At 50.2% G+C, this 15,083-nt stretch overlaps 1 protein-coding gene across 1 annotated transcript; it reads right to left on the minus strand.

Annotated features, from left to right (window-relative positions):
• On the minus strand, positions 1–8,165 carry LOC122372426 (proline-rich protein 36-like). Its single transcript, XM_043349579.1, has 2 exons — positions 8,025–8,165; positions 1–1,738 (listed from the first exon to the last, which is right to left on the minus strand). The coding sequence occupies exon 2, from the start codon at positions 1,605–1,607 to the stop codon at positions 750–752; it is 858 nt and encodes a 285-aa protein (XP_043205514.1). The 5' UTR covers positions 1,608–1,738; positions 8,025–8,165; the 3' UTR covers positions 1–749.
• Positions 8,166–15,083: the final 6,918 nt, after the last annotated feature.

The raw sequence follows: 15,083 nt of genomic DNA on the forward strand, positions 1-15,083 counted from the left end.
AGAAGGCAGCTGTATTCTTGAAACGGATTGTTTCGAGGCAAGTACCCGGAATCATTCAGTCTTTTCTGAGCTCTGCTTGAGTTATTTTCTATACCATCGACAAAGACCACCGTGGCAGACGCACCGATGCTGGACTGAAACTGTCCGCCCCGAAAACATGGGATAGTTCACCCCGATCGTGTGCAATAAGACCACGCACTTATAACTTCCCACCGCCCAGCCGGCCGCCCGGCAGATGTCGTGGCGCGCGGTGCCGATAAGGCGCTGCCGCCGCCGTGCGGCGTCGAATTCTCGCCCTTATTGACACCGGCCGGTCGGCGGGCGTAACATGGTCCTCTTTAAGCCGTTTGAGCAGCGCCTAGCAGTAATACTTTTCGAAAAAAGGGGTATCATTGGACTCAGAAAAGAATACCGCACCACATGAGCTATGAGCCCATATACTTTTCCAAAATTCGGTTTTTTTGAACAACCCTACTGGGCAGGGCCCTGAACAGCTCGTACGGCGAGCGGAGCGCCTCGCCCGTGACGTCACGACCCGGTCCAGGCGGTCGCGCCGCCCACCGCAGGAGCCCGCGGCGCGGCAGAGCGCCCATCCGTCCGCGCTGGCTCTGCTCGTCTCCCCTCCTGCACTGTCCCTCGTCACCTCCCCGCCCCCGCGTCTGCAAGTCCATAAATAACAAACGACGGGACCAGCGCTCCCGCAGCATGGCTCTGGTCCTACTCCTGTCAGAGCCAGGCTAGCCTCCAGTTCACACTCCGAGCCAGCAGCACATGATGTCCGCCACGGCTCGGCCAAACTTCTGAATGGTCGGCTTGCTCTCTTTCTCTCCCCTCTCGAACTCCTCTCTCCAGCCGAATGAGTCGAGTTTCCTCATCTTGGTCGAGCCGTGACCGACCAGCGGGTCCCTCATTTCCTGTTCCGTCTCGCCGGCGTACCGGACCAGACGACCGTTAGGCACGGACGCCGACGCTGGCTGCTGGTTGATGACCCGCTCGCGGTCAACCTTCAGTGTGCTGTCGTTGAAAATGTCTGTCGGGGGCGCCTCCTCTGCGGGTGCTGACGGAGCCATCGGCGGGCTGGCCGGAGGGGCGCTCACCGGACTGGTTGGAGGAGAGGTCACCGGACTGGCGGTAGTAGCGGTCACTGGGCTCGTCGCCGGGGCGGTCACCGGGCTGACCGGCTCTGAAATGGTCTCGGCCGTCGGAGGACGTCTCACAGCCGCGCGGAAGTCGGGCGCGTCGGTTCCGGCGGATCGAGAGCCGGGCGGCGTCGGCGGACAGCTGGGCAGCGAGAGCGACTTCTCGGCCATCGCCGGAGCGCGTGCGGTGCCCGTCGCCGTCGACCGTTTGACGCGCGTCGTGTCGGTGCTGACAGAGTGATCCGCGCGCGTGTAATCGTCGAGCAGGTCGCGGAGTGAGCTGGAGCTGGGCTGGCTGTGGCCGCCGCGGTTGCCTGACACCTGCAGGCGGATGATCTGGACGCCCGGCGGCACGATCACCTGCTCGGCGTCGTCGTTGACGACGACTGTCTCGATGCCGTCCGGCACCTGCATGGCGTCGTTGTCGGTGTCGGTGCGCACGGTGAACGTGGTCTCCATGGCGGACATGGCTGCTCGGGGCTCAGTGCAGACCGAGGCTACCACAGGACTGCCGCCGACTATGGCAGCGCTGCTCGTTGCACAAGGCACAGCGCCTGCCGCAGCTACAGCAGGGCAGCTCACTGTCAGCTACCGTGAGACTGTGGGCCAGAGGACGAGATCAGGTCAGCAACGGGGGCGATCACATTGACGCCCTTTTAAATCCGGAAACATATAAAAAACGGCTTATCTGAAGGTCTAAGACTGACTTACAAATTGACGAGCTTACTGGATTTACGTCTGTGTATGTAGGTACGAAACGTAAGTCGGGGTAAAATGCATTTAGCATGAATATATTCAAATATAGGCATAGGTATTCGTTTCTGCAATGTGGAAACTTGTTTCTGTTCGAGTTCCTTTCGGTTTTCGACACTCGCCGTTGTCGGCTAACACGTATTCATTTAGTGCCAGGAGGATGTCGGTCGGGTCCTCTCTGTGGCAAGTGGCGACTCGGATCACAGTCGTATGACAGCTGAAGGTTTCGGTCTCGAGCTGCTCGCCACAGCACGGCTACAAATGGGACGCAAGTGGGGTGAATGGCCACATGGCCGTGCCCTGCCGGCTAGACGGGACTGAGAGAACAGAACGCCAAAACTCCAACCATTTTACGAGTGCCACTTTTTCCTTCGGCCGCACTGGCGCCGCTCTGGTTCAGCCTGCACCGCGCCCTGCCGTATCATGGTGAATGGTTCAGTGTGCACTGTGCACCGTGCATCCCTTCCAGAACCGGTTTTAAACCGCGATACACTCCATTGTGGGGCTTGGTCCACCGGGAAACTGGCCGCTCGAATTCAGCCTGCAGTAGTCGCACATATGGACAGACACGCGTGTGTGACAGTGTCAGGCGAGGGGTGGCAAGCCGTCAATATACCCTGGGCAAGCCGTCTCCTTGATCTCGCACTTTGGGACTAAAGGTCAAGTGGTATTTATGACATTCAAGGTAGGTAGAACGTGGCGGACTGTGTGTTTCTTTTGGATGTCATGGTTTATATGAAATGTTCCGGAAGGTAAAAGATGCGTGTGAATAGGATAAGGCTGACAAAAGATAATGATAATTCATGTTTTAACTTATCTTCTTAGAAGACCTTCGCGTGTTTAGAACGATGAATGAAGCATTTGTAAATTTTGAATACCTAATTTTTATTTACTGCCTACGCATAAAAGATGCCTACCTATATTTTCACCTTCAATCTTAATGGTTTCTTCTCTTATAAGAACAAAGATAAGATATATCATATCTATAAATTATAATTATAATATAAGATCTGACAATCATCCATCTATAAATCCATAGATATAGCATAGTGTAATAAATAACTATGGATTATAAATATGGATAATAACTATGGATAACTATGGTTATTTATTACACTATGGATATAGGTAGGTATGTGTAGGCCGCCGGGGATAACCGTCTTAGCCGACGCAGGTATATGCAAGACGCCCCATGCTAGTATTTATGATTCAATCAGTTACCTACCTACTTTGAGCAAATATCAAACTCAGTAAACAAGTCAAGTTCATCCCCCTCATAAGTTATATATTGTGGATTGGATGCTCAAAGTTCGTCGATTCATCAGATATTTCGCTACATAGGATTGTCCTTGGGATTGTTGCAAAATTCCCAGGCCGCCGTGCCGTCTCCGCCCTAGGGCAGACGGCCCTTCCCACTTCCCAGTTCCCCTCTGATCGGCTTGGTCCATTGTCGTCCCGAAGCCCCCGCATGCAATACTGATGTCTGTGGCCACTGAGGTTTCCCAGAGCTACATTCCGCTTGTATGGAACAATCAGCAAGTCATGGGAGTAGGAAGTCCAGAAAAGTGGTGGGAAAATAATTTGCAGCACCTTTAAGTCTAAAGGTGATTTTATTGTAACCCAATCTCTTGCCTTTGCCCTTTTATGAAAACAGCATAGGTAACATTTATGGATTTTGTGCTTTATTGCGGAGGAGGAGGAGGAGGGGGGGGGGACGCGGGATTGTCCTTCGACTATCGCATGAGCAGCACCACTCGCCACCATGATGTCATTTGTATACATTTATGCAAAGCATGGCTGGATCATGCACAGTTTATTTAATCCGTGGCTGGACACTGTCCGCGGTGAACACTCCGGAACGGAGGCGCCGGATGTATGACGTCACAGCTCACAAACGTGTGACGTCATAGGCGGTGCTCAGCACATACCGATGAGGTGACGTGAGTCGTGATCGGGCAGTGATATGGCGGGTCGGTGCTAAACGGCAAAAAGAGAGCCTTCGAATGGTATAAGCTTTATAGGCGAAAGTTCTGTGCAGTGTAGGATGTAATAAATACAAGGACTACGCGTCGAAAATGAGTCGTATAGGTTTTTGGTCAGGAAAGTTCATGGTGAGAAAGTCCATGACTGACGGTACATTACTAAAGGTAGGTAAAGTAAAAGCGCTACCATTTATGCATATCAGGCTTTTATGTATCAGTACGTATGCTCGTATCGGCCTCTAACCACTGATTAATGTTCTTGAGACAAAGACTTGAACAGAACAGCTTATTGACTGGACTGGCGGGGGCGCGGGAACTACTTTCAGACGGGGGGGGGGGGGGGGGCATACCATTAGAAATCAACCTATGGTACCCCAAAATCTAGTTTTCATACCGGATTTAGGCCACTTATTTTTCCTCCCATGGCCTTTTCAACAAAAAAAGAAAACGTTTGCAAACAAATGCGATATTCCGTCTCAAAGTTGTGGGGGCACCGCCCCCCCCGGCCCTAGAGTTGGGGGGGGGACAAGCTGCCCCCACTGTCACCCCTCCCCCCCCCCGGTTCCCGCGCCTATGTGGACTGGGACATGACTTGACTTTGGTAAACCGATAAGAAAGCCACGAATAGCCAGATAGTTTATAATCGATCGTTTAGGCATGGGTAAGCACAGGTGAACACTGAACATGCTATATGCATGTCTACCCCGGGTCTGATTGCCGACAACATTTAATGTAGGGGAGAGTGGGGTAAGATGCCCAGGGTGGGAAAGACGCCCCACCCCCTCTAAGCGGCGAAACAAAGAATCGAACCTGGAAATTAATGTTCTTAGCGTAAAGCGGAAGCCTGCCTTGTTAACTGCACAAAAATTTGCGAAGCTCATTTGGGCAACGGCTGGCTGGTGATTGCATATTTTTTATTTGCTGCTTTCAAAAAATATTTTGGTGTCAAAACATTGTAAATATCAAAGAAGGTAGATAATTTTTGCGTCCCTTGCTATAGTCATGATACATTAACATGCGTGTACTGTGCCCCAAACAGTTTGTTTCAGGGTGTAGTTTTATGGCTAACAAATTGTACTGATTTAATGTTACTTCGGTACCTTGGGGTAAGATGCCCCCTGTCCTGATGGGGAAAGACGCCCCCTAAATCCGTAGGCTGTCCTTCAAGCAGCCCGTCAAATCATTTATTACATACCTACTTGTGATGAGAGACAAAAGCCGATCTGGGACTATTGAGAGGCCAGTACGGTCGGGTGCTCCCCATGCCGGTCTCTCGGCCCACACAGCGACTTTTTGGCCGGCATCTGACTCTGAGAGCCCTCACGACGGCCTCTGTGGGCCCCATTATTGACTCCAGGGCCCCTCACGACATTCTTTGAGGGCTGCCACGTTGGCTCCACGGGCCGCGCTGGCATCTGAGGTCCCCACGATGGGCTCGAGGGCCCTCAAGCATCATGAAGACCTATAACGGCCCCACAGTGGTCTCCGAACGCCACCACGGAGGCTTGTTTGGCCGCTCTGGACTATGATGGCCCTAACGATGACCTCTGAAGCCCCTTACGACTACTTTTGAGGGCCCTTACGATGACGTTTGGTGTCTACTGCAGGCTCGAAGGGACTACTGATTCGTTCAGGCGATTCACGTGCCCATTTATGTCACTTATAGTGCAGGGGGGCATCTTCCCCAACGCCAGGGGGCGTCTTTCCCACCCTGTGGGGTAAGATGCCCCCTTTCACTTCTTCAGGAAAATGCTTAATTAACCCTAGAACGCCTAGGGGGGGGGGGGTTGTATCAACCCCCCCCTGAGGTTTTTTCGAAGTGCACGCTAAACGGCTTGTCGTAGCGGGCTGAAATTTTCAATACCCTCTGGGGCAACCTTTGCGCATCTTTTGCCGAAAAAAAATTGATCGGGTCATGTCAGGTCACGGAGTTATGACGTCATAAGAGGTACAGCCTCCGGCCGGATTTTCACAAACTGAGTGCCAACGCCCGAGGTTTCCTGCCGGTGGTACGGACATCGGTTGATGGATCGTGATGAAACTTCCCATGCATGTTGGGGCAAGTATTGGCTATCATATGGTATAAGAAATTTGACCGGGTCAGGTCAGGTCACGGAGCTATGACGTCACAAGAGGAACAGCGTCCGGTACTATTTTTGAAAAGCGCCCGAACCACTATTTTGCTAATTCTTGTCACCTCAATGGGAATATGCAGCAATATTAGCTTCAATAGGGAGCAAATGGACCTCCCAAATCCAAAAATACAATCAGATTTCAAAAATTTAAATTTTGATTTTTCGAATTTCTGCCGCCGACTGTGACCTTGCCGACTTCCGGCGCTCCCAACGCGCCATTTTTAGAGCTAGGGAAACGAAATACATACCAAACGATAGAGAATTGATCAAGGAACACGATAGTGAAGGTTTCAAGTCGATATCTCCCACCGTTTTGCCGCAATCGCCGCCGAAAGTTGAAAAAAATCTATTTTTCCGAACATTTGACCTTTGACCGGTCAAAAGTAGGTCAAATGTTGACCTAGGACCAAAAAATATACCACCAATCGCGAGATCTCGTTGAGAGCAATCTGTTGGTTTTTTCCGCTAAGCTCTACGACCTTCCGTTTCGAAACGCCAGGGGGGGGGTCGTAACAACCCCCCCCCCCCTGGCCGTTCGTGTTATGAGAAATGGCCTGGTCGTGCGAGGGTTAATAGCAAAAAAAGTTATCATATTTCAGGCACGAAAGTGTGATATTTTTGGAGAAAAATGATGTTGGCTTCCGTTGAAACTCGAAGTTTTTGCTTTCCGATCGTCATTTTCGAATAATATATGACATAGTAAAACCCTGGGCATCTTTCCCCACTCTCCCCTAATTGTAAAAAAATGTAATTATACCTATGTGTTTCATTCAGTCGGCTTCCGCTATTCCACCCAGCGTATGTACCTAACTAAATTATTCTAGCCTAGAAACCTAATTCGTGAGAAGTGGACTGCACTAAGTTAATTCAATTATCATCTCGGCAGATGAGAACTCGGTTTTACGGGGGCCGTACCATGCAATTACGAAGTAGTTACTTTCATGTGGCCGGACATATTTGGGACTTGACTTCGGTGAGAAAAGTAGGCATGGTAAAAGTTGCGACATATAACCTACATCTAACGCCTAAAAGACAAAAGTATTGAGTAATAACTACCTACTGATTGAACCTAGCGATATAAGTCGCGACTTTGTACACTCTAAAAATTGTAAGATGTAGCAACCGAAAGCATGTGCCTATTAGGTACTCAAAATTATACGTGACATATGCCGGCGCCCAGCGCATGGTTCTCCCTCCAAGATTCAAACGTTGCCTTCCGCCATTGATGCCGTCTGTGCACTTGTGGGTGCACCATTTCTTCTATGAGTCTCATTTCATCTTCAATGAAGCCTGAGAATGCCCGCTGGAGGAGACTCGGTAGTTGACATCTCAGGCCAGTCACACAATCAAGCCAATGTGAGTTTAACTCGCTCAAATGTGCTGACCTTGTGCCCCAGTCACCGCGATAACTTATCACGGTCGGTGCCCGCTTTGGGCACGTTCCTTGGCCACTCAGCTACTCCGTCTAGTAGTTGCTCAAAGAGGTCACATTGGCGGTGCAGTCGCGCCCAGCCAGGCGGTATCAATGTCCGTGTGACAGTGCTCCCCGTCGGACGGAAACCCGGAGTCGGACGGGATACCTTTCCTACTGAGTTGCAGTCTCCGAGACTAGTGACGGGCGTGGCGCGCGACTCCCACGTGTTTGAGGTGTGTCAGCTGTAGCTCCCTTTATGCGGACCCTTTATGGGTGAGGTTACATCGAGTCTATCATAACTTGTAATGGGGCCACCTTATATATGTAGGCATAGCTTGGTAAGTTTGTAACAAAGGTAATTGTTATAACCGAGTACCTTCGTCTTTGTTCAAATCCCTGTAACTAACAGCTTAGTTATGATGGCGAGGACTAAAACATGGTTTCTACTCACAACACGCGATTAATCGGCGGCTTTCTTACAGTATCACAAAACATGACCTCCTCGCCACGCACAGAGGCGCACTCAACAGTATCACAAAACATGACCTCCTCGCCACGCCCAGAGTGCGCAACCAACAGCCGTCGTCGCCAGAACACTCACCTGAAATGTATCACGCTCCAGCTTCGACCGACTCCAGACTCTGGCACGCCCGCTCCGCGCCAGTGGCCGGTGCCGCACAGTTTCCCCTAGTCGGCAGCTGCACAGCGTCCCTCACAGTCTGCCGCGGTCGCCGCCGCCGACACCGCGCTGTCCCTCTCCCCTCCCTCCCCAGCGGAGCAGGGGCCTGTGCAGGACCGAGTTTCGCGCGGCCGCCGCCGTATCACCGCGGTCTTTGGGTAGGTATAACTCATACCTGTGCGAGCCGATTCTGGCTGGAGCGACTGTTTGCTCCGGTGCCGTGCGCCCGCTGACACGACAAACATGAGGGTGCGTGAAAGCCTGCGTTTCACCCACATGAACCATGTTGATATGCATGTAATTAGGTACATATCTGAGGTCATCGAGGCCACGATATCAGATCCATCGCGAATACACCGCACTTGCTTAGCCTTGGCAGTCGTTAGTTGAAATCTGTAGCAAATTTACCTCAGGTTCGCGAATAGCCATCTTTTCCGCGCATGTAAAAATTTCAAACCTGCAGGTCCTTGAATGTCAGGTCACCAGGTCACTTCAAGAAACCGTGTCTCAGGAAAAGTTATAATGCTCGCCATAGCTACACCGAACGTACGATCGTTTTGGAACGTCAGCGATCGAAAAGAGTAGCAGAAGGTAGGCATAAAACGTATATATCGGAATTCTTATATCGTCGGCCTATATCGTTAGATAACCCTTGCAATAAAATTAAAAAAAAAAACAGGTCAATTATGCGACCTCTCCGTTGTAAGTCAATGGGAGAAAATTGAACTGTGCGTGTTTCGGACAACTCTCAAACTTGAAACTACAAACTCTGAAACGGCGGGATACAGCGAATGACGGCGGGAAACATGACACACTGAATCGGGAAATTGCACCCGTGACCCGTTTTATGCCACTGAGGTAACCTTAGCTCACGAAACGTCTTCAACAGTTTTATTATGATAACTTTAGATAGAAACATGTTAGACCAGGTCGGGTCAGGTCAGGTCAACCGGTAGGGGTCGTGACCGGTATTCGTAGTAGGTGGCAACCGCCTCTGACAGCGTCGTAACACGTTACGAAGGTACCAAAACTACTCCGTAGATGTTCAAAGGAAAAATAAATTCAAAAATAAAACTCAAAAACAAATTCAAAATTAAATAAAAAATAATAAAAAATAAAAGAAAAGAATAAATCAAAAACAATTATTATAAAATAATAATATGATAAAATAAGATTTAAAAATAAATTCGAATTCAGCTCTAAAAAACTAGCCTAGAAACATGTAAAGCTCGAAAAAGTGAACCGAGGTCATCAAAGGTCAATAACCTGAACTGACCTTCGGCTGACCTTGACACCCACCCTAATGCATAGGGCCAACATCGTAACACATGTTTGAACGATTGAAACTACGAAAAGACTGCAAACGCGCGGCTAATGCGAGCAGACATACATATGCCGAATCGCGATTCTGGCCAAACATGCCCAGTAAACATGCCGACGTCGGCCCGACGTCGGCTGACGTCGGGGTGACGTCGGCAACTCGGCATCGACATGCCGACGTCGGCCCGACGTCGGTCCAACCTCGGCACGACGTCGGCTGGATGTCGGATATGCCCGCATGTTCCGACGTCCAGCCGAGGTCCAGCCGACGTCGGGCCGACGTCGGACCGAGATCAATTGCTGAGGTCCAGCCGACGTCGGGCCGACGTCGGGGCGACGTCGGACCGACATCGGCCGCTGTTTTGACCGTTAAAATAATATAAAATGCATGTTTCATGTTTCATAAAGAGCTTCTGTATTCAAAATATCCTCAGGAAACTCTTGAAACTTTTTTGAAGGTGGGAGGGTCCCTTTAAATGAAAAAAGGTACCTTATCTTCCTCCACGCCGCAACCCCCTGATCCGGACTGGGCGGGAAACTTTATCCCATTTGGAATTGCCCGTAAGCCGAGCTCGCCCGTAGCCGGGTGCGGTGAGTGCTTGGGGGCTGCTCGGCCTATCCTTTGGTCAGGCTCAGCCCCGGCAACTCACCAGGGCCGGGCCCAGTTCATATAGAAAGGCCAGTCGGCAAGTGTCACTTTGCCAAAGTGCCACTTATCAAAGGGACACTTTGGGAAACGTTGGTGCAGGTGTGTAAGAGTGGCTATATGAATCCATTGTGGGATCGCCCTTTCCAATAAGTGTCACGTACCAGCAATGGGACAGGGACTCATATGAACTGGACCCAGGGTGCTCGCCAAGAAGACCAATGTCTCCATCCTATGATCCTTCCGGCTCTGAAATGGTCTTGTCAGACCGAAAGGGCATAACCCAACAAAACAAACCAGTTTCGTTATCCGGCTGCGTGGTGTAGTGGTTAGCGCACTAACCTCGCGTTCAAATGACACGGGGTTCGAATCCCATCGCCGGCTGATGCTTTTGGCGTGTTGTGCCAGTAAACATGCCGACGTCGGCGACTGGGCGGCTCGAATCCCGCCGCCGGTTGATATTTTTGGCGCGTTGTCCCAATAAACATGCCTACGTCGGCCCCGTCGGTCCAACGACAAACGATCTCGTCAACCTCGGCAAACGATCTCGGCCCGACGTCGGCTCGACGTCGGCTGGACTTCGGCTGGACGTCGGAACATGCGGGCATATCCGACGTCCAGCCGATGTCGGGCCGAGGTTGAACCGACGTTGGGCCTACGTCGGGCCGAGCCTCGGCCCGACGTCGGGCCGACGTCGTCATGTTTACTGGGTGGTCTCGAAAAGTAGGTCACAGGTCAAAGGTCACTTGGGTCAGGGTCATGAAATTTTTGGGATAGGTATAAAATTGATTAAAGGGACTATCCCACCTTTAACATGGGGTTTGAGTTGAGATAGCCAAGTTTGCGGCGAGGTTCAGAAACCACTATCTGTCTAGGTTGCAACCCCCGCGGCCTCTTGGTGTTGAAGAAATTCGTTCCCTTCATTTGAAAATGGGCCTTGTGCAAGGCCCTATCTTCAACATGGAGCGACCGTTAGTGTGACGTCACCTCGTTTAGTCGTTCTGATTTAAATGGGTTTGTTCGTTGAAAAATCGCTTAAAGGTAGTGTGCCAGCTTTCCTGGACCGTATGGAGTTAATGGCCCAGACAAGGAGAACCGGATTTTTAGAACTTATCCACCCAGCTAACAGGAAACGTTACTACCACGTTGTCACAACGTCGTGTTTCGGTAAGTTGCGAAATTACGTTTTAATTACGTTGTAGCAACGTTCTGAACGTTGTGAAGCCATGGTTTGGTCCAAAAGTCGTGGTAAAACGTCGTGACAACGTTTTATTGGTACGTTGCAGCAACTGCGCACTTGAAGCATTATTTTTTGATAATGCATGGTGACATATATGGCCATATAATGCATTTCCTTTGACTTTCAATGCGCATATTCAGTTTTCATCGTTAAATTTGACATATTTTAACACTTGGACTGTTCACGTTGTCAGCTGGTGGTCGGCAACACGTTGTCAAAACGTTTTTTCACAACCTTGACATTATAGGTACTGAATAATTAGCGGTGTTTTTACAAGTAAATTCTGATACCTTTCTCTCTCTATCTCTCTCTAATATATATATATATATATATATATATATATATATATATATATATATATATATATATATATATATATATATATATATATATAACATGTGTAAATTGCAAAGCGTCATTAGCATGTTTTGCAACATCACAGGCGGAGCTAGAGGCTTGCAACCATCCCTATGTAAACGCGGCTGTTATCCGCGGCTGCCAGCAAGCCACGCGGGCCGCCACTCAGGCGAACGGTGGCTCGCGCCCTGACCTCGCCTGAGGGGCCGTGACGTCAGTGTCACCGGCCGGCGTTCAGAGCCAGCCGGCCGAGCCGCAGTCTACGCGGCGCGAGCGAGCAGTGAGGGCCGGCGGCGGGCGCGGCTGAGATAGCTGGAAGATGAAAGATAGCGCCAGTTGTCTGCGTTTGATGCGATTGTTGCTTTGACTGGTAAGTCAAAGTACCATTTACGAGTAGCATTTGCAAGATTGTGCCTTGTAATATCGTGCGGTCTAGGCTATAGTTCATTGTAGCTCTAGCCTCTAAGGTGTTGACATGTTTGATCTAGCCTGTCGCACTGTTACGGAAAGTGGTGCAGGTATTTTTGTGATTTTTTTTTCATGAATTGAATGTCTGATTTTCCCTCATGTGTTCCCGCAGACGTCCTGCAACTCGTCAGCGCGCCTTGTGGCAGGCCTACTGTCGGCAATGCAGTAGCGAAGTGGCTGTCTGGAAGCTGCGACCGGAACATCAGAGACCGTCTAGTCAAGCACTGCCAGCTGCCTAGGGACATCGAGGCCGCAAATGAGCCGGTGCCTAACGGTCCGCCGAGTGATCCTCATCCTCCCAGCGAGGGTTAGTGAAGAAGTGAACTTCCACCAGTTCTGGCGTGCTAGCGGCTAGCGCCAGAGCCGGTAGAACCCAATTCCGTCCCACGCCCCCATGGGGGCGCCCCTGGGCCCCATGCCCCATCACCGATGCCGCCGCCGTCGTTTTTTTTTTGTAAATTGACCTGTGTGATGTATTGAAATATACACTTCTTACATGCTTTTTTTTACAAGTCTAGAGAACGGGAAGAGAGCGTCGGAAACACATTCTGAGTATGTTGCGAACACGTTGAGAGGGCGTTGCGAAAATGTTTAGGACTTTTACTCGGGGTCGCAGGGACGGCAATACGAAGTAGCGACAGCGTGGTGCCCACGTGATAAAAATGTCGCAGAGACGTTGCCAAAGCGTTCTATACTCCTTGTAGTCACGTTGCGGAAACGTGGTGACAACGTTCCAGAAACACTGTTGGTACGTTACAGAAAACATTTCATAACGTTGGCGGGACGTTGTAAGAACAGTTTTGGGACGTCACGGCCACGTTACAGAAACGTTGTGATGACATTCAAATGCATGGTCGGATGACGTTGTCACGCCGTTGTCTGGAGTCTACAAAATTACGTTGTCACAACGATAAATCGGGACGTTGTGGTAACCATTTGACAACGTTTAAACGACGTTGTAACAACGGCAAATTGTTAGCTGGGCATACCTTCAAAACTCATGGAAACGTCTTAAATTCTTCAAATTTTGAGTACCCCAGTGCGAAATTCGCCCCGACGGGTTGTCGGTCGTACCCCAACCACATTTCACACCACTATGAACAATAAATGCACACACTGAAATCGCTATTACCGATATGCTCATCCAATCAAGTTTCGATAAACCCGTTCATCATCAGCTCCTGCGGTTTCGAACACGCCTGTTAGGTGGTGCGGTAGACCACGCCCAAAGCCAGGGCCCCGGTAACCTGAGGTAGCCGAGTCAGGGCAGCGTGCGCTGACCCAAGCCGGAGCCGCGCGTCCTCCCGGTGTCATGTGATAGCCCGGGGCTGCCCGCGGGGATGCGGTAGACCGCGCCCAAAGCTGCGGCCCCGGCTTGGGTCAGCGCACGCTGCCCCGACTCGGCTACCTCACGTTACCGGGGCCCTGGCTTTGGGCGCAGCTTCTGCTCATACTTTGTGGTGCGGTGGTGGTGCGTCGGGCTGCGCGCTCTGACTTCGGCCAAGAAAAATGCGTCAGCTGATCATTGTCATTTCTGCCACTTGCGTGTGGTGAAATGTGGTCATAACTTATGAGACGGCTTTTTCATATCAATTACCTATTTTACATAAAATCATATTTCAAACCATAAATAATGTTCGACAGCCAAATAAAAGAAACAATACCAATACGGGCTTACAGTTTCACCCCGCGTTCGATGTCTCCCGGACGGCGAAGATTCTATGCCGTCCGGGCCCAAAATGCCGTTCGATGTCGCACGGACGGCAAAGATTCTACGTGACGTCACGTAGAATCTTTGCCGTCCGCGCAGAATCTTTTGAGCGTACTACGGTGGGCGGTACTAATAGAGGTCAATGCGGTGGGCAGAGAGGCAATGATGGCGCGTATTTCAAAAGCGGCGCAGCAGCTGTTTACAGAAGTTGTTGACATTTGTGCGTGGTCTCTATGGAAACGTAAACTTGGGCCTTTTTCGAAACTGACGCACATTGTGTAAGTGGCGCACAAAATGGCCGGTCTCGCCGTCCGACTGTGTGCTTCATCGAACGCAAAATAGAATATTCTGCGTAGAATGTTCTTCGTCCGAGGAGACATCGAACGCGGCCTAAGGCTCGACATTGTGTTGTCTACGATTAGACAGCTGATAACTCATTCCCGTACGTCGTATGGTCGTAACACTATAATGACCTTTGCTTATTGTCACAAGTGCGCCGCATTCGCGATTGTTGCCGACGCCTGTTTGCAGGTGAGCCCACTACAGTTGTTATACATATCTAAAAACCGATAAACTTTTAGGCGAAAAAGGCACTATTCCAGGCCCATTTTTGATTTTTTTTTGCGATATAAGGTAAAAACAGAAGCTTCTTATCCTAGGAAAAATAAAATGGGAAATCTTTCAAAGGTGGCACACTACCTTTAAACTTGGTCTGAACTTTGTTGTGGTGCCTACAGAGTAAAAAGAATCAGCTTTATGACAGTAATGTGGCCTGGGGAAGGAGGTACTTTTGGGCTGTGACGTCACATATTTGAAAGTTTGTGTTTGGAATATGGGAAGCCTAAGATGTTTAATGAAAAATAAATGCCAGAACCGTGTTCCTGGTCATCCAATCTATAAAGTCGGGCACAATTTAACTGGTTTTAACAACATTTTAAAAGGTGGGATAGTCCCTTTAACGCGAGGGTACTGACAGTTTCGTTGCAATCGGCCGCTTTTTACGCGAGTTATTCGCGAAAAACCAAGGGGGGGGGGTCCGTTCGACCCCCTATACGGACGAGGGATAACGAGAGGTCCCACGCTGGAATTGACGAGGCCCGGAAATCAGGCTCACCATCAAGCCCCCCCCCCCCGTCCCCCTCACTCCCACTATTCGCTGGGCTCTCCCATAGCTGTTGCGTTGCCAGGTAAGTGCCGCACCAATTGTTGGTCATATCCCATCCGGTTACACACATTAGC

This window comes from Amphibalanus amphitrite, unplaced genomic scaffold (assembly GCF_019059575.1).
Source record: "Amphibalanus amphitrite isolate SeventyFive unplaced genomic scaffold, NRLGWU_Aamphi_draft 001359F_arrow, whole genome shotgun sequence".
Classification (NCBI taxonomy): domain Eukaryota; kingdom Metazoa; phylum Arthropoda; class Thecostraca; order Balanomorpha; family Balanidae; genus Amphibalanus; species Amphibalanus amphitrite.

Bases quoted from the DNA above. Each gene is read 5' to 3' on its own strand.
- LOC122372426 (XM_043349579.1), bottom strand. From the start codon at position 1,607: ATGTCCGCCATGGAGACCACGTTCACCGTGCGCACCGACACCGACAAC.